This window comes from Caloenas nicobarica, chromosome 4, assembly GCF_036013445.1.
Source record: "Caloenas nicobarica isolate bCalNic1 chromosome 4, bCalNic1.hap1, whole genome shotgun sequence".
Lineage (NCBI taxonomy): Eukaryota > Metazoa > Chordata > Aves > Columbiformes > Columbidae > Caloenas > Caloenas nicobarica.
Window position 1 is genome coordinate 66,828,927 of NC_088248.1, and position 19,655 is coordinate 66,848,581.

At 42.5% G+C, this 19,655-nt stretch overlaps 1 protein-coding gene across 5 annotated transcripts in view; it reads left to right on the top strand.

Moving 5' to 3' along the window:
- The first annotated feature begins 7,321 nt into the window (after positions 1-7,321).
- Positions 7,322-19,655, top strand: part of TBC1D14 (TBC1 domain family member 14) — a 74,509-nt gene continuing 62,175 nt past the window's right edge. For all 5 annotated transcript variants that reach the window (XM_065634098.1, XM_065634095.1, XM_065634094.1 and 2 more), the window contains exons 1-2: positions 7,322-7,589; positions 13,152-13,884. In XM_065634098.1, the coding sequence (XP_065490170.1) occupies positions 7,547-7,589; positions 13,152-13,884 (776 nt within the window). In that variant the 5' untranslated portion in view covers positions 7,322-7,546. The remainder of the gene's footprint in view (positions 7,590-13,151; positions 13,885-19,655) is intronic.

The window sequence follows — 19,655 nt, forward strand, 5'->3', positions numbered from 1 at the left end:
TGGCGTGTGCGCGTGTGTGTGTTCATTTTCTTTGGCTAATGTATATAATTTAGATACAAGATGGTAATTAAGCATTAAACATTCTGGAGAGAGAGCTTGAGGTATCTGATTTGGGAGTCCTTTTCATTGCTATTTTTTTTTAACTTTTTTTTTTTTCAGTACAATGCGGGAAAATGAAATACACTGCATATGTTCTTTTGGGGAAAAAAAAAAAAAAAAATAGACATCATAAGCTTAGTCCCCAGATCCTTTCTCACATAACAGTCAAAGAACTTTTATATAATACGGTATCTAAAATAGCAGACTTCATTTCTGCTCTCGTGTTCAGCCATCCATGGTCAGTATCTCACCGTATCTTTAGAAGAACTGCACCCATGACAAGAACATGCTCACTCCTAACCCCATGGCCAGACCTCTTTTTCTAAAAAGGAAAAAAGACAGACCCTGTTTTGAACAGCTCACATGCAGCTTGGTGGAGACAAGTGCATGATCTCGCTCTAAGTTTACAGCCATAGTGACCTGGGATTGTGTGTAGAATGATTTGCCATTCCCCTGAACTAGAAGTGCAGTGAAAATCCCACATAAATACACACTTGGGAGATAATGGAAAATAGTTCTGTATGGTCCTTGGGTAAATACTTTTGTTCATTAACATCTAGCATGCTTTAAATTTTGTAGTTAAAACTTTCAAAGGCATAGATTATTTTTAATTATTTCTTAAATATGGCAGGATTATATTTTCATTGTGTTTACAGAAGATGCTTGATAAAAGAATTACATTTGATCAGCTAGGCTTTTCAGTTGTTGTATCTGAATTATTAACTCCACATATGCTAAAGGATTAGTTTCCAATGTAAAGAATGCTTCTGTCATGCAAACCCCTCTGCCTTGTCCGTGGCAGCAATCACGCCTGTCAGTGGCAGCACAAGGCTGTAAGTGCGTGTCGAACCGTGACTTACGGGAGCGCTGTCTGCAGTGAAAACACGGAAAGGTACTGCAGCTCCTGCAGAGCCAGTCTGCCCAGGATTCCTTGGTGGTAACTCATTCTTTTCCTGCCAGGACGAGCATATTTAAGCATTATCCCCAACAGATTTGTCATCTACCTTTCACACATTGTTTTATTTTATGACCTTTGAAACTAGTAGCAATGAGACTCCAGAGGTTTAGGACAAATGAAACTTCACTGATACATTTTAGGTTTATGTAATATCCCTTTTCCCATTGTTCAAGCTTCTCTTAAAATACAAGTGCTTATAAATTTTATGAGCTACCTCTGTGTTCTAATATGATGATAATGGGATTAAAAGGGAAAGCAAAGCTGACAGAGCTGGCAGTGGGCAGGGACACTGCCCAGACAAAGTGACTGGGTGGCAAAACAGGGGTTTCCCTGCCCTCCTTCCTCGGTGCGCAGAGCTTCACCTGTAAAGAACGCACCAAGGACAGGGACTGAGACGAGAGACTTCCACATATGCTGCCTTCTCCTACCCGACAGCCACCCCATAGGGCAAGTGCTTCTGGAAGAACTGTGTCTGTTACTATCATGGATTTGCAACTGTAGAACCCAGTTAATCCAAGACCATGAGACAGTGCAAAAGCAGCAGTGAGTCTCTTATTTCTGTCGCCATAAGGCATGGTTGCTTTTATTAACAGCAGTAACAGCTGTATAATATAGCTGCGATTGCTTTGCACATAAAGATTTTAGAAATTGTTGCTGAAGAAGGCCTAAATGCCCATCATTTCTGTGCTGATCTTATTTTACTGACTATAAGGGAATGGAGCACAGTGAGATATAGCAACTCTCCTTATATCACAGAACTAGGCAGTCTCAAATTCTTTAATTTCTTCTACAAGCAATCTAAACATTGAAGCCTGTTAAAAAGTGTAGATGAGGACATGTTCATTTCAGTGTTTTTCTTGTTCATAGCTGTGGAAATCCCTGAGCAAATGGCACCATAGTACAGAAGCGGTACTGAAAGCAAATACGTAAGCAGTAGAATAGACTGCCTAAAAAAGGGATGCCACTTCCACCATGGGAGATTTTTAGGAACACGTTAGACAAATGTGTCAAAAATTATGTAGATCTGCATATATTCATCTTGAGATCTGTATATATTCATCTTGCCTCGGGGAAAAACGAGGAGCTAAGTGATCTCCAGATTTCTCTGAATCCTGTTTTCCATACAGGAACAGATTATATCCAGAAGGGCTATTAAATTGATTCATAGTTTACAAAGAAAAAAAAGAACTATTAGATTGCCTATGGGACATTAAAACATGCAGTTTTTCCTTTTTTGATCCCAAACTCATGTTTGAAAGGAGTACAACTTGCGTGTGGTTTAAGCCCATTGTCCAAAGGATGATTTGCCTCATTAATCCCTACCTGCTATAGCAGGCCATCCTGATCCCTTCCAGATACAGGACAGAAACTGGTATTGAATTTTTCTTTTTTTGCACAGTTACTTTATTCATGAAATAATGAATGTTAAGGACTGTGAGCATCCTCTGGTTCCAAGTACACTTTCGGTAGGATTTTTTTTCCCTTTTTCTCTTTTAAAAAATATTTTGTAACTTCTAAATTTTATATTCATGTTTAGCTTTTAATTGTCTTCACTTTGAGATGGCGTTTTAGCCCATAGTCTTTTGACCCTGGAACATTTATTCATTTCACAACAAAGTCTCCTTCAAGAAGTTTCAATTGTGATTCATACTTTTAAGATATTTTTCCTATAATTCAATACAAAAACATTATTTGAATCACTGCACATCCATAGAGACATAATTGGATCTGTTATCTGCCCAAGTTGAATGTTACCTGGTTTCATTCATTATTACTAGTTCTAGACAACATATTTTTAGTCCAGTACTTCTTTTTTTCCTAGCAAGTCCCAACGGAAAGTTACCACATTGGGTGCAATGCCTTTTGTGTTACATAATGAATGTTTGCTTTTGGAAATGTAATTTAAATTGTGCTCACTTAAGAGAGTCTGCTACAGCATTCCAACTTCTCATTATTCAGCTGTTCATAAAAAAACCCTTGTTTTCTTCTCTGGTGTGATTTAGTGATGAGTTTAGATCCAAAGAAGTACCATGGAGGCTTCGTTAGCAATTATTTATGGGCACTTAAGATTCTGCAATTCTGAGATATTTAAAAGTAGCAATATTTTTAGTTAGTACAGTCTTATTCCTTTAAACCTTATTACTCATGTTGTCTTTCCTAAACAGCTTGTAGACAGCGATAGAAACGTTCCAGTCACACGCATCACGCTTCAGTAAAATCAATTTGAATGTGCTGGAAAGTCTTGCACCATCTTCCCTGCCTTTCCTGCTTTTCATTTTCTTGCTGTCTCATGGAGGGGAACTTTAAACCATATAAGTCTATTCTTACCCAGTGGTTACAGAAGGGTTAACAGTAATGATAATTACAGAGCTGGCTTCGTTTTCTTCCTCCTTTATCGGGTTTAAAGTCTATAGGAGGAGGCGGGCTTTTCTCGAGCTGTTCCTGACTCAGACCAAACCTATTAAAATGGTTCGGTGCACAGACCTTCCCCGGCTCGCAGGAACGCTCGTGCAGACGGTGGTTGTGCTGGAAATGAACTACTATCAAACACAGATGTGCAAAAGACACGTTAGTTTTGTGTGAGCACAATTAGTTTGAGATTAAGTTGAAGTAGAAGAGCATGGTATTCTCCATTTGTCAAAAACATCACCATCTTCTTGTGAGGTATTGATATTTTTGATCAAATCATCCTGCTTATTGCTACAAGTCAGTAGAAACCTGAATTTATTAATTGTTCCCTTTCCTGTGTCATAAAACATGCATTAGTTTCTTTACCATGCATACAAGTAATTCTGTAAAGCCAGGAGGAAACAGATCAATATCTCATCGCTGTTCTAACACCTTCAGGTGTGAACTTTTCTGTCTCTTAGCAGGATGGACAAGAACAGATTATCCATCACCTGCTACACTGAGTACACTTGCACTCCTGCTTGCATGAGCTAAAACTGCCTTAAATGACAGTGATGGGAAATGGAGCCAAGAGCTGCTGACCAGCTATTATTCAATGATGTGCAATTGTTTTATCTTCTCAATATGCAAATCTCTGGTTAACTAGAGAAAAAATATATTGAGATGTCTTCTACTTTGTGACAGAATTACTGACCTCGAGGTAGACAGGGAGCTGCACAGCCAATTCAAATGAAGCTCAGTTTGGCTGTCTCTGAAAGCTGCTTGTATCATACTTGGCTTCTGATGAATGAAAATTCAATCTAGATGCTCTCATCTAGTTCTTAAAAAAAATAAAAGTTGTATCGATTGCAAAATTGCTGAAGCTTCAAAATACAACTGAAAGCCTAAGCAGAGAATGATTTCCTACATCTACAGGCATAAGATGCATGAGGGAAGCTTGTGTTTCTGCTCCTGAACTCAACCTTGTTCTGCAGGAACAAAGGAAGGACCATTACTCTGCATTCCTTTGTCGTATGTAGTATATTTTGGACAAATTTGTGAGACAGAACACAGCACAAACCCTTCAAGTTGTTTTTTTACAGAGTAACCATAAAATTGGCTTATATAATTCTGCTGGTATGAGTTTGTATGACAAGGCTTTTGAATTGAATGTTTTCAGAAAATTAAATTCTCTAGCACTGATCTGTTAGACCACTTCCATGGGTTTGCCCACTAGGTGAACACTGGCTGCCAGTTTGAGGCTGCTCTATGTAGTGCTTCATTTCTACACAACAGCCACGGGCAAGACACTGTTGAACAAAACATCAGGATTTTCTCCCAAGAATTTGTAGGAAATTAAGTATTTTACAGGTTCAGCTGACTCTGAATCAGTGCCAGAGCACTGATGATAACCACACTCAGTAAGCGCCACAACTAACTTCTTACGCTTTTGAAGATTTACTTACAAGATGACTTGGTTTTTCAGTGTGCCCTTCTGGACAAACTTTATATTTTGCACAGCTGAAAAACAAAGGCGCTGAAGGTTCCCTTTGCAGTTAGTTATGCATTTATACTTCCTGTGCCTGGTAGTACCTGTTCTGTTTCCTTTCAGTAATTGGGACATGCCACACTTCCCTGAGAGCTAATGGTGCGATGCTGCATTTAGTCACATAATGTCAGCCCTTCGGCTTTTCCCAGTCCGGAGGAACAGTAATACACAATACTTGCAGACAGAAACTATGTTATCTCGGATGGAGGCGGCTTTCACTGACGTAACTGCTAATGCAAAAAGTCAATTTTTGCTAATAGCTCACAACAACCAGAAATACTATGTACCCTTTTCCATGAGTTATAGAGTCATTTGTCTGCAATAAAGAGTGGTTTTTTTTAATATTACTAGGCTGGGACCCTGGTTGTTCTGTGTTTCTTCAGTGCAAAGAACAGTAAGAATTTTGTTGTGAGTGGCTACCAAAAAACCTACCCGATGAATAGGAAGAGTCATCTGTGGGTTGGAAATGGAAAATATCCGCTAAAATAAATCACTGAGAAGGGGATCTCAAAGGTATTCTGGTTGTTAGGCAAAATTCTATCCTTAAATAAGTGGTGACTCAAAAAGTATTTAAGCACCTAACTCCTTGCATGATTTGAAACTTCCAGCTGTGCTCTACACTCTGCCACTGCTGAAAGATTTCCCACAGCAGATTTTCCTAACAGTTTCTTCAGCCTAAATAATAATATGAAGATGAGGGAGTATCATTGTTGCCTTTGGAGTCACTCCGCAGACTTCCGAGATTCATGATTGTCTATTTCTGTTCTGTTTACCCTGGGAACCCAGTAACTTTGACCCAGGTTTGAGGATACCATGATGACAATACACTGTTCTGGTTGCTCCAACAGAAGAATTGATCCCCGCTCTCAAAATCAGAAGGAAAATGTTAATACTGAGAAAGGAATTAGTGACAGCATATGCTTCAAAATAGTATACCTCTTGCATATAAATAAGTTTATAGTGCTTCAAAGCTGTTTTGCTTTTATTTACCTTCTTTTGGTAGTAATATGCAAGCTGTCTCGAAAAGGTAGCACTGGATTTCAAAGAAAGATATGGAGAAATTAGTGCCAATCTTGTGTTGACACTCATCTTAGAAATCCAGCAGAATGAGCACTGAAATTCATCAGTCTCTGACGCAGTCACAGAAGGTACCTGCAGAGGTATCATTTTTGGTTCACCGTAGGTTTTCGGTGCCTACTTGTCATCTTGATAGCATGGAACTGGTGTCACTGGGGTCACGGTGGCAAGTACTTCTGTACAAGTTCACCTCAGCCTCTCACAGTTTATCCAGGTGCAACTTGCCCACATCAAAGCTTGGAACAATTACGGCTTTGCTCTTCTTGATATTGAACTCATTATATTAACAGAAGTTCAGCTATTTCTGCACTTGCTGCACTCACAGTTCCAGCTTCAGGGCAGACATAAAAGGAGTGAGGAAATGTGAGGCTGGTACCTCCTTAGTTAAGATGGGAGACAAGTTTATCTACTACCATTGTAGAGACACAATCGCCAGATGCAAAACGTACGTGACCTTTACAAAAAAAAAACCCAAACAAAACACACACACATACAAACAAACAAAAACAACAACCCAACCAACCAAAACCCAACCAAACAACAAAAAGAACCCCGACCACAAGAAGAGCGAGTTCAAAGCTGTCGGGGACACACGCATCCCGCCAGGGGGGGCGGCGGGCTGCGCGCAGGTTGACTTTGCCGCCGCCCGAAGGGAGCGCTTCGAGACGGCGGGTGAAGGAAACGCAAAGACCACTCAAACACGCTGGAATAGCAACTGCTTTCCCAAAGCCTCCGCTTTTGGCATTACCGTTCAGCTTCACAGAGCTATGGGTACAGCTCCGCTTGTGCCCCCGAGTAAAACGTCCCACAGCCCAGACCTGCAAAAACGGCCAGATTTTGCTTTGTTATTAAATGCAGCCCGGGCCCGGCCGTCCCCCCGCGGGCGGTTCCGCGGCCCGGGCTGCAGCCGCGCGGTACCGGCAGGGCGGCCCCGCTGCCGCGCGGGCGGAGCTGCTCGGAGCAAGCGGCCCCGGTTACAGCCCCCGCTGCTCAGCCTGCCCCGCTCCCCGGACCCGCCTCCGAGCTGCGGGCTCGCAACGCACCCCCGCGGCGGCCCCCAGACCCCGGCGCGCTGAGGCGATTCAAAATGGCGGCGGCGCCCAACGGCCGCCTCCCCGCCCCCCACCGCGCAGGCGTCTCGTTCCCCGGCGGGCGGCGCTTCTCACCGCCGCGCTGGGGAGGGGGAGCGGCGGCGGGGCGGGGGGAGGCCGAGCCGCGGGGAGCGGAGCGGAGCGTCCCGGGAAGAGCCCGGCACCTGTCCCGCCGGCAGAGCCCGCAGCCAGCTGTGCGCCGCTCGGGCGGGCGCCATGGGAGGCTCCGCGCCGTGCGGGGAGAGCGCCCGGCGGGCGGGGGCTGCGCCCCCTCACCTGCGTTGAACCCGCCGTTCCTCCGCGGGGACCGCACAGCGACATGGACCGTCCGCCGCAGCCGCCAGCTGCCTCCTAGTCCCGCAGCAGCCGTGAGGCGGGTCGGGCATGGCCCAGCATGAGGAGAGCGGCGGAGGGCAGCGCTACCCCGGTGAGGCGTCAAAGTTTCTGCGCGGCTGTTCCTCCGCGGGCGGCGGCGGGCGGCGCTGCTCGGGGCCGGGGGTGTGCGGGGCACCTGTTGGGCTGAGGGGCAGAGCCGGGGGGGAGCGGGCCAGGGCCGGGCTGTGCGGAGCCGCCGCCACCTGCGCGGCGGGCGGGCGGGAGCAGGAGCGGCCCCGGCGGTGCGGGGTCTCTGGGCAGCCGGGAGCGGCCCCGGCGGTGCGGGGTCTCTGGGCAGCCGGGAGCGGCCCCGGCGGTGCGGGGTCTCTGGGCAGCCGGGAGCGGGAGCGGCCCCGGCGGTGCGGGGTCTCTGGGCACTGGGCCGGGCGGGCCGCGCTCGGCCCCTCCGCGGCCACCTTAAAAAGTTCGATGAGCTGCTCGGCGCCGCCAGAGTCTTCGCCGAGTGGTTTAAAGACCACAAGGGAGGGTGAGCGTTGAGTCCTCAAGCCTTTGGGGAAACGCATCGGCTGGGTGCTTTTTGTCTTTTTGATTTTTTTTTTCTTTTAAAATTTTTTTTGAAGGCCACCGGCCAGGAAACCTTCGCGGTGTCAGGAGGGGACTTCAATCTCTGTTTCACTTTCTAATTGAAGTCTTTTAGGTGATTCCCAGGCACAAAACAAAACTACTGACATCAGCAGAAGTTCTTACAACGCTGCTGATAATTTAATGTGGCCTAAGATATTTTTTTTCAGTGATATTGGTGTGGGGAGGAAAAAACCGCCTTGTAAACTGCTTCCGGAACACAGGCTTTAGAAGAACACTGTGACTCATTTATATCACCTGCCTGACATAGCAGAAAAGTGGAAAAGCCGTGGATGGTTTACTTACAATCACTCTCCAAGCAATTCACTTGGAAGCCAGGTTTGTAAAGCTCACACTCTGTGAAGGATGCCAGCTGGGAGTTACATAAAAGACTTCTTAATAAAAAAAAAAATCCCATTTCTTTTTGCCATTGACGTTTTGGCAGTGCTTGCACATGTAGCCTCAGTCACTGTATTTCATTCTCATGCTTTGTCAAAAGCTGTTTTGTAGGGTCAGGAATTCTTCAGCAATGCCGTGGCTGTTAGAACATGAACAATCTGAACCAAGAAATGTTTAATAAACAAAACTGGTTTTGATGCTCTTGTGCACTGAGGTCACCTGCTGTTGGTAGCAACGATGTGTTTTGGGTACATTCAACAAAAATACTGTAAAATGCATGCAGATTTTAAACCCTTCACTTTTTAAAATGTTTTTTGTTTAAGAAGAGGAAAAAAAAAAAAACAGTTGCAGCTTTGTAATTGAGGCAATTCCTTGCTCTTAAAGCCTTTTTTTAAAAGCTGCCACAGGTAAGTGTTGAAGAGACGAGGTGATAAAAACTGAGATGTTAACTCTTTGAGAACTGAGCAGTATTCATAGGCCACTCTTGTCATTCCTGTGAGGCAAGAAGATAAAAAGCCTGTTTTGTGGATAGTTTTCTTACCCTTCCTTCTAAGCAAGTTAATTGCCTAAATTGCATTGCAAGTCACAGCAAACTTGGCTCAAGCTGACATCTTTCTGATCTTTGTTTTACCGCTATTAACTTTCTTTAAATTTTACATCAAAATGAATTAAAAAGCCATTTTATTCTAGATCTTAGAAGTTATAAACAGATATGACTTGTTCCCTCTGTGTTGTTGGGCGATATGTAGAGGCAAAGTCTGGTTTAAAGCCTCTGGCTATTGTGAGAGCCTTCGTACATGTGGTGATCAGAATCTGGGGAATGTAAGGGGAATGTGTGGACAGCCGTACTGGGATGGACCCAAACTCCACCTGCCAGACAGAAGAATTTACCTGGGAGAGGGCCTAAAAGCAGGGCTAGTGTACACTGGTATTTGCCTGAAGTTCTGACTCTTGCAGTTCAGAGATCTCCTGGGTTCCTCTTTGTTCAGTAATCCTCAGTGATTTTTTTTCTTCCCTGAGCCTATGTGTGAACTTCCAGCATCTTCAGTGTACTGTGGCAAGGAGTTATGCAGTTAGCTACTTTTGCATGAATAGCTCTGTCCTGTTGGTTAATTCTGAACCTGGCTACAAAACTATGTTTATTTGATGCCTCTTAGCATTTATGTTGGAAGAGTTGATGAGTAAATAATACCTCCCTTCCCTCTCCTTGCCACTTGTGACCTCTGCTGTGATTTCCTGTCTCCCTTTCCCTCTTTTGCTCTCTTCTGGGATACTCACACTCATGAGGTCATGGTTCCTATAAGTTATAGGTTATTTACAAATATAAGTTTTACTTAAATATATGAGCATCTAAATAAACCATGGGAATGATGAGTGTTGTGCAGAAAAAAATTCCGTATTCTTTCTCAATAGTTTATTACACTGGTAATACTTTAATAACATTATGTTTATTATTATGATAATGTTATGCTATTAAATTATTTATGGAAAGAAGTTAGTGTTGGAGCACAGAACACTTAAAATGTTTGAAATCAGTTGCACTTACCAGTGAGGCAGCTAAAATACGGAGTGTAAGTATCACTTCACTACATCCTTAAAAACAATCCTACAACAACCTAATGCAAAATTAATCAAGGAGTTCTCATGTATGTTTTTGACAGCTGATTACATCTCAAGTTTCCATTTAAAGCCCTTGATGGGTATACTTCAAAGCTTCCAACAGTTTCGCTGAACTGTGTAAAACCTTTGTAGCTTGTTATTGCATAATTTGCTCCAGCAAGCTGTAGCTGTTATATATTTCTGTTTTTGCTGGTTGCCTGTTTAAAGGACCTCTTCCTGTTAAATTTCTTACCTAAAAAAATACCAAGCCAAATTAAAATAGCTTCAGTACCCCACATGGAAATTTATTTTCACTTCTCTTTGAACTCTCTCCTTTAAAGTATTGTTTGGTCTCTTGAGCTGCTGTGTTTACTGGCTCTTCCAAGGCCACTTGAGCACTTTCCATTTGTAAGCTTAGTGGAGAAGAGCTGTGCAATTAAACTAAGGACTGACTCTTACTTGGGAAAGTCATTGAGCAGAAGAGAAGGCAGTCACTGAAGGCCTTCGTTATCGGAACATGCCGGTGCTGTTTACCCAAACAGCATCAAAGTTGTCCCTGGCTGAATACATTTCTGAACTACATTGTCTGGATGCGTTAATAAGTACAAATTGTGGTAAAGCAAACACTTGCGCTCTTGCAGATGCAGTTCTGCAGTGTGTGCGTTATGCTTTGGAGAAACAGCGGGGCTGGGTGGGCTGTTCAATTAAAGAGCAGTATGATGTGTATGAAGGGGTGGGTGAGCATGGGCAAGAGAAAATAGCCAGACTTACATTGGAAAAATAAATGAATCCAAGCAAGAAGGTCTGAGAGCCTGAGATCCAAGTATATGCAACAGTAATTATATCTAATGCTCTGTGTTACATTATATTTGTACACTTTGATTATCACAGTTGACTTCATGAAGTAGAACAGTTTGTTGCCTGTATTCGAGGATCGTTGTTCAGGGTTTTCTGTGTGTGTGGTTTTTTTGTTTTGTTTTCTATGGCCCTCGCAGTTTAATTTAGTGAACAGAGAGGTTTGTAATGTATACAGTTGGTATGCTGGCTATCTCAAGACATCAGTTCTTTAATTTGCAGGGGATGTAAACTTTTCAAACTGTGGTAATGTGCAAAAAAGTTGCTATAGCAACTCTATATGAAAAGTGCGCATCTTTCACAGGCTTTTTGGTCAAAACAGTAATTGGAAGCCTTGCTTATCCAAAGGATTAGGCAATTGATGCACTGATTGATTTGCATGGCTAGCACATAGCTGGCTGTTAGAAAGTTCTGAAAAGGTCTAAAAGATGAAATGTCCAAAGTTGTTTCTACTTGACTTTTCCCTACACAGAGGAGTGGATTGAACTGGAGTGTTGCATCAGTGAGTAAATAGCATTTGTGTCCTTCCTAAGCTAAGGAGCTGGTATAGCACATGAAGTACGTTTGGATTCACGAACTTTTCATGTGACTGAAAGCTTGTGGCAAAAATTGTTACCGTTTCGACCAGTAGAATATGTTTGAAATGTGTTTTCTGTCACTTACTCCCTGTCAGTATCACAAAGTCAAAATATTGATGGGCTCAGAACTAAGAATGAAGTGTGTCAAACCCTGGTGTTTGCTTGGGCTTGGGTGCCAGTAGCCAGTGGTTTGGAACTGCTGGGAGGAACCAGTTTTCCTGAATGAGATGTTTGTGGTGGTTTTGTTTGTTTGTTTGGGGGTGGGTATGAGTCTTGTTTGTTTTTTTGAAAGTCAAATGCAGGGAGTACCTGCTAGGGGACAATTGGCACCTTTAATTAAGTGCTACACTTGAGAGAGAGTAGAAGGCCAGAAGCAGGAGACACTGGCTTCAGGAACCAGAGAAAAATCTGTCTAGAAAGCAAGCTGTTTGCAAGATGGGAGAAGTATTCTTCACTCCTTCACACTTAGCCCAGAGTGTTTCAGAGTGAAGAAACTGAAGCAATATGTGCGTATTTGTTCTGCCAGCTGCTGCAGAATAATTACATTGCAAACTTCAGCAGAGCTGTAGATAATTTAACTGTTCATATAGAACGAGAATATAATTGTGTAGTGTTTTCAAGGGTCAGCAGCAGTTTTGGGAGCCAGGGCAGCGTCCTGATGGTGTTCCAGGTTTATGAAAGGCTGCAGTTGCCCATGAGGACAATGCATCTAACCTGCAGCTCGTGCTGGACTGCCCTTTCTTTGAGTCGCTCGGATTTAGGCTGGAAGTGGGGCACCGACTGGATTAACTGCCCTGCCGGCAGCTCCTAGGGAGACGGTGTGAGTGTGTGTCGCAGATACGAAGGACAGCAGTCTCTGAGTGTGGGAAATACTATATATTTGCAAGTGTCAGTTTGGTGGACGTGCGCTGGTGAACTGCGTCATGTGTCTTGTCCAAATGTTGACTACAGGGATAGCTTTATAGCTATTCAGATTTTGCATCTCTTGATTAACGCAGAACTGATATATTATGCATTCTGTTTCAGTGACAAATTCATTACTATTTTTGTGGTTTCCAGAAGAATGCTAAGAAATTCTGTTTAAATGAACACTTCAGAATTTTGGTTGAAGTATATGAAAACAAGTTTCGCAGCCCCCCAACATCAGTAAATATGCGTTTATGACTGTATAAAATTTTTTTCAAATATTTGCCTTGATATTGATGTGGAATGTTAAAGTACTGCAGTTTTTATAATATGTAATTTCACTCTCAGGAGATTTATATGAAACAAACACTGGCACGCAAACTGCTTATAAAAAGCTTTCATGCTTGACATTTTCTAGAAGCCTATTTTAAGTTGCCATTGTCCTGCTTGTTCGAGCAGGGAGAAGGAATAGTAATCATGCACAAGAGAAGATTAATAACTTTTAATTAAAAGCCTAAATTATGACAGAACTGAGGGGGTGTGTGTATATGTGTGTATATATATATATGTGTGTGTATATATATATATGTGTGTGTATATATATATATATATAAAAACAACCAAACAAAAAACCCCAAACAAACCACAACCTTCCTGCAAACTCATAATCTTGTCTTTTCTTTCTTTTTAACCAGTTACCAGTTGGGCCAAGACAACCGATGTGAATTTATCCAACTCCTTAAATGGTTTGAGCTTCATGGGAATTCTGGACACAAGAGTGGGCAGTATCCAGGGCCTTCAAAACTTGAACTCCGGGACCCCAAAATCTCTCTCATTGCCCGAGAACGGGCCTGACCAGCTGCCCAGTGCTTTAGAAGATTGTCATAGCCTTAAATCAGTGGATTCTGGTATTCCAACTCTAGAAATAGGAAATCCAGAGCCTGTTCACTGCAATGTGTTAAATGTGAAGAGAAAGCAGTCAGAAGCTGAAGTTGTGCCTGACAAGGCTTTTCAGAGTGCATGTACACTGCCGTCTTATGTGCCTCCACATTCTCTGACTTCTGAACATGACCATGCTGTGCGAAAATCCTCTACTTTCCCAAGAACTGGGTATGACACCGTCAAACTTTATAGTCCAACTTCAAAAACTCTGAATCGAAGTGATGATATCTCTGTCTGTAGTGTTTCTAGTCTTAGCACAGAACTGTCAACAACTTTATCAGTTAGCAATGAAGACATTTTGGACTTTGTGGTCACAAGCAGTTCAAGTGCAATTGTTAATCTCGAGACCGATGAGGCACACTTCTCGGATGTTACCCTGAATTCCACTAAAGAGACCAATGATGAGAGCCAGCAGGAGTGTTGTCAGGAGGCAGACGTGGACAGTAAACGAAAAATATTGGGACCTTTTACGAACTTCTTTGCCAGGTAGTATTTCCATAAAATATATTTGTATTTGAACAGGGAGATTAAGTAAGATCATAGGACAAAGTTCTTTTGTGATATTTTACTTTGAAAGAGGTAATAGCTTGCTATTTGAATTTAAATTGGTGTTAACAACTTATTTTTTCTGTTCTAAGTTTGCAAATATTGCTAGCAGCTAAGGCTCTGAATCCTACTCTGTATTATCTTTATGGTATATGGAAGCATCTTAAATCTACTTAAAATATTCCTTCTACATTACAGTGAAAGGAGTTCTGAACAAGGCTTTTTTCCTCTGAACAAGGGTCTTTCTTTCTGGCTTCTCCAGTGATGCCTCTTGTGATTTTTTCACCATAGTTCTTAATCTCATGTTCCGTAAATAGGTAAATATTGGTAGGGTCCATACCTGTATTGAAGAGCTTTGACATTTAAGGATTCTTAAGTGGTCTGGTAGTGATGGAGTATTTTATTGATCAATATAAGTGTATGTAGCTTAAAATACAAATATTTGCCAAACACTTGGGTGACTACTATGGTTTTCCCAGATCTCAGTTATAGTTTTGTTAATACATTTTTTCTTTCATTTTTGTATGGAATGAGAACATCCAACATTTTGTCACTCAGCTGTTGAAATGAAAGCACTGGCTACTTAAAGCAGTTACGTGACCTCTTTTAAACATGGCCCTTGTATGAATGATGAGGTATTCTAAATGCAGATACCCAGTTAAAGCAGTGAATGAGGAAGAGGACTAGTCTACTTTTTGGTGTTTGGGTTGTTTGGTGTGTGTTTATTTATTTAAGGCCTTAATAATGTCTCTCATTTTTGTCATATAATGTTTGAAGTATGATATATTTTGAATAAATGGTTCTAGAAGTAAACTTCAGGCATCAAGCAGAGTTGGCTGTATCTAACATGTTTTGAACACGTGATTGCTTCAGCTAATCTCTTTCTCCTCATGTAAACTTTTTTTTTTTTTTGCATGAGATGAATAGGGTGATAAAATACTTAGGTAATTGGCAAACATCATTCTTGGAAAGCCTGCTGCTTTTTGAAGCAGTTTCTTTAGATTTACTAAATTGGCTGAAACCTACATTGATTTTTGTTCTTAGGTTAAAGTTAACATAGGGTACTGTGCAGCAGAACTGCAGTCATCAGTCATGTTTGAGGTGCTGAAGCTTTTGTGGACCTCTGTCTGTTTGTTGCCATGGGACCAGACTTAATTCTGAAGCAGGAGGCTTCTCAGCACTTCAAAGCATGAACTTCTGTTACCCATTCTGGTAGCACAACTGCTAACTCAAACAAATGCTGTCCTTCAGCCCAGAGGAAGCACAGTGGAACGGGCACATTTAGACCCTGCTCAAAGTAGGATGTTTAACTGCTGCTCGGCTTTTCTCATCCAACAAAATAGAGCCATCTGTCCAAATTCTGTTCTAGTGTAGCCTTTAGTGGTTTTGCCAGTGTTACAGAAATGGTGGTACTCGCTAAACTGAGTTTTTTAACTTGAATCTTTTCAAGTACATTGAATTCCAGAGAGCAAAGGCTGTCCTTACTACCTTTTAAAGGAGGAACACGTAATCTTGGTCACCATGTGATGTCATCATGAGCATCTGAGGATTAAGTTCAAACAGGTGATTGGCTTTGAAGTTCCAGGTGCTCTGTTTGTAACCTGGCCTTTAATATCCTTCCCTTTAACATCTACTTCTGCTCGGTTTTGAAAACAAGAGCTGCTCACTTTTTGTTTGTACTTGCACACCACACACCAATATTTTATGCATCTATTGCCTTATGTCGTGCGACCTGGTGGTGAGTTTCACAGGTATTCAACAAGCAGGGAGCTTCTGAGGGTCCTTCTGACCCAGAGGGAATGCTGCCTACATTTATGTTGTCCACATTGTTAAGGATCAAAACATGCTGTTGCTAGTTTTTGTTGATATTTGCAGTCTGCTGTCCATGGGGTTGTAATTGCTTCCTCTAATGATCCCATACAGTCCCTGTTCCCTGGGGTTCCTTTGTGCTCCTTGGATTCCCAGGGCTTAAACAAGTACTTCAGCAAGTGAATGGGGGCCCTGTAGTGTTTGGTTTGGAGTAACTGACTTGTGGGGGCCTGGCTGCCTGCTAGCGCTGTGTGCTGGGGTTTGTGTGCAGGCTTAGACAACGAGGAGGCATTTGGAATAGTATCTTTGAAGGCCGGCTTGCTGAGAAGGGAGCTTCTTAAAGATGTTTGTAAAAAATATTGCTGTGATAGTTATAAACAAAGTCCCAGAGAGGAGTGTGTTCTTAGTACTCCACTCTGTGCTGAAAGGATTTTCACTTGATATTCATGATCTTGCAGGTTAGAATGTCCTGAGTTGGAAGGGACCCACAAGGATCATCGAGTTCAACTCCTGTCCCTGCACAGGACAACCCCACAGTTCACACCATGTGTCTGAGGCCGTTGTCCAGTCTTTTCTTGAACACTGTCAGGCTTGGGGCTGTGACACCTCCCTGGGGAGCCTGTTCCAGTGCTGCACCACTCTCTGGGTGAAGAACCTTTTCCTAATGTCCAACCTAAACCTCCCCTGGCACATCTCCCTGCCATTCCCTCGGGTTCTCTCACTGGTCACTAAAGAGACGAATTTGGCGCCTGCCCCTCCTTCTCCCCTTGTGAGGAAGGTGTAGCTGTGATGAGGTCTCCCCTTGGTCTCCTCTTCTCCAGGCTGAACAAACCCAGTGACTTCAGCCGCTCCTCATACGGCTTCCTCTCCAAACCCTTCACCAACTTTGTAGCCTCTTCTGGATGCTTTCTAGTAGCTTAATATCTTTTTTATCCTGTGGTGCCCAGACCTGCGCACAGTGCTCCAGGTGAGGCTGCACCAGTGCAGAGCGGGAGGTTAAGTGCATAAACCTTCTTTTTTGAAAACCAAGGATGAACTGTGGCAGGAGAAAGCCAAATTGTTTTGGCTTTGGTCAGTGGCTGACACACTTGTGTGCAATGTGGAAAAACAGGCACCTGAGTGGTTTGTACATGGCCTTTCCGCCTTCAGCAGCCTGACGGTGCGGGGAAGGCTGCAGTGGGGCTCTCAGCCTGCGTCTGCAGGTCTCGCTCTTTGAGGGCTCCTCTGGGTAACAGGATTGAACTGCTGCAGGCAAAGATGAATCACCTTAGTTTTTCCTCAAGTTGTGGACATTTGGTAAAAGGAGAACACTTGCTTCTTGAAATGGCAGCTGTACTTGCGTTGAAACCCATTTGTCATCTGAGAAAGTGTTAGTTTCGCTGAACTTGTCAAGACTGAGTTTGCTCTGGTTATGTCAGCTAAGATTTATGGCTGTAGGCATAATACTGACAAGACTTAGATGTATCCAGTGCTTGATCACACGCACCTAAGCTGCTTATGTATCAATTAAGGGTAAATCTTCTATAGTATCAAGAAGATGCTGAGAGAAGCACCTACTTTGGAAAGTAAAATTATTTCTTAGCACTCTGTCAATTTATTTTTTCTTTGCAAGACTGTGTGCATTTGTGCACATGCACTATGCATGAGGTTGTGTGTTCCATATCGGTTGTGGCAATATCTGTGGTGTGTTATGAAGTGTTGGTTTTGGCTTGGGGCTGCAGTTGAAAATCGCGTTACAGAGGAGATGAAAGAAAGGAGAACCTGTCGGCTCATTACCTGTCAGTCCTGGCACCTTCGAGGGCGCTTGAGGACGGAGTGCTCCTGCCCTGCCCTTCTGAGAACTGTGGTGAAGAAAGTTTCCTGAACTGCTCCCATCTCAGTTGTTGTCTTTTCAGTGGTTTGAGACTCTGAATGATCTGGTTGTTTCCTCAAGCTCTTCATTGCCTTTTTGTGTGGCAGGAAGATCCAAAGTGAGAAAAAGCTTTCCTGCTTGTTTACACGTGGCTTTCCTCTTGAAAGAGCTTGAGGCATCACAGGGACCATGCTAGGTGGAGTACTGGTGCTCTCATTAGGCTCCAGGTTAGCACATGAAAATGCTGCTGGCAAACAAACCTGGCACGTTGGTTGTTTTCAAGTGTCACACATACTTGTATCAGCTCTAAAAAGGTGGAGGTGTTTCACATAAAGCATGAGTTTGAATTTATTTTCTTTGTTTGAATATGTACAGGAACTTGGTTTGAGAAATAGTGTGAGCAAACAATTGGCTGGGAGACTAAGGAGTTGGTGACTTGTTTGTCCCTTTGCCCTGGTGACCCGGAGTAGTGCAGGATGATGAGTGTTACCTTTGGACTTTGCTTCTCTACAGAAGCACAGACTTTTTAAATGCTCAGGTTTTTAAACAGCTTTGCTGAATCAGGACAGTTGTGATCTTAGTGTAGAAGTACTTTTTGGTTATTGTTTTCATTTATCATTTTGGAGAGTGAGGCTGAGGCTTTTAATGGTTACACACAGAGTGACCGTAAAAAGAGCTAGGACTTTGTTCACTTAAATAATTAGCCATGCAGTTCCATTCCTTTTGAGAGGACTGCAAGTATCCTAAGTTTTTACTTAGTCCACTGCTGTGGATTTTGTCCATATCTCCAGGAATCTGGATCTTCTTTCTTTTCAGGCTGCTCCTAGAAGTTTTTAATTTGAGTGTTCTAAGTAGCAGGATCTCGGGAAATCGCTACAGAGAATAGGGACTAAACATGAAATAAATGGCTTAAAGAAGAATGTTATGTTTTACTGTGTCCAAAGCATCTCTGTGTTTTTGAGAGAAAGCTTCTGAAGCAGGGTTGGCATCCTATACCATCCACAGAAGCACAAACCTAGGCCAGGCTGTGGTCTTACTTGTAGTCTGAGAAGAAAAAGGGTTTAAGTTTCACAGTAATAACTACTGATTTCAGCTGTAAGTCTGAAATAATGTAACTTGTACGTTTATATCACACATACACTCATACACTGGTCACACTTAATTGCGAGTTCTGAACTTGGAATTATGTCCATCAATACTGTAGATAAATCACCTGCATTAATGAATAGCATCCTTTCATAATGCTGTTCGTTGCTTTTAATGAGAGAGCAGCTTATTGTACTTCTCTAATTTTGGTGTTAAAAAGGAAGGTAGGATAACAAAGAGCATTTTACTGTTGATTTCCCACTTTGTTCTCTCCAAAAAGTGAATTCACTGACCAGAGAGTGGAAGAGCAAGGGTTAAAATAATTACGATTGAGTAATCTGAGATACTAAGCTTTATATATGATGTTGTTTCCGCTTCTGTGCATGTTTGATATTAAATGAAGCCTATTATAGGTTGTTAAGGAGGAAACAGACTGAGAACAGGACTGAAGTGCATTTTGAGCTAATTGTTGTCTAACAGGCATTTGAAAGGGTTGTGGAGAGAGGAAGGCACACAAGCTGATGTGTCAGTGGTGTGGAAAGCTGCATGGGCACCGACTATCTGTATCAACAGATGATGCTGGAAACAATACTCATCTGACAGATGCTTTAATCTTCACAATATGGTTTTGAATAGTACTTATTTGAAAGCCGCTTTCTATCTACTTGAAACAAAAGACTAGTGGTCTCCCTTTATCTGTACTATGATGTCTCTGTGTAGAACAAAATAAAAGTTGCAGAATTTTTCTGAAATAAACATTATCTGTCAAAGCAAATCTTCCATAGGTGCAAAGTTGGAATTCTACAAAGACAGCAGCCTTTTCTTTTGAAAAAGGTTGAAAATTGAATGATACAGTTTTCAGAATTCTTTATCCTCTAATTCAGTGTGTCAAGTTTTGAACTTTGTCTTGTGGCCTGTTCTCCACTAGGTGTTGAACTGAAACTGTCCACATTAATTTTAATCC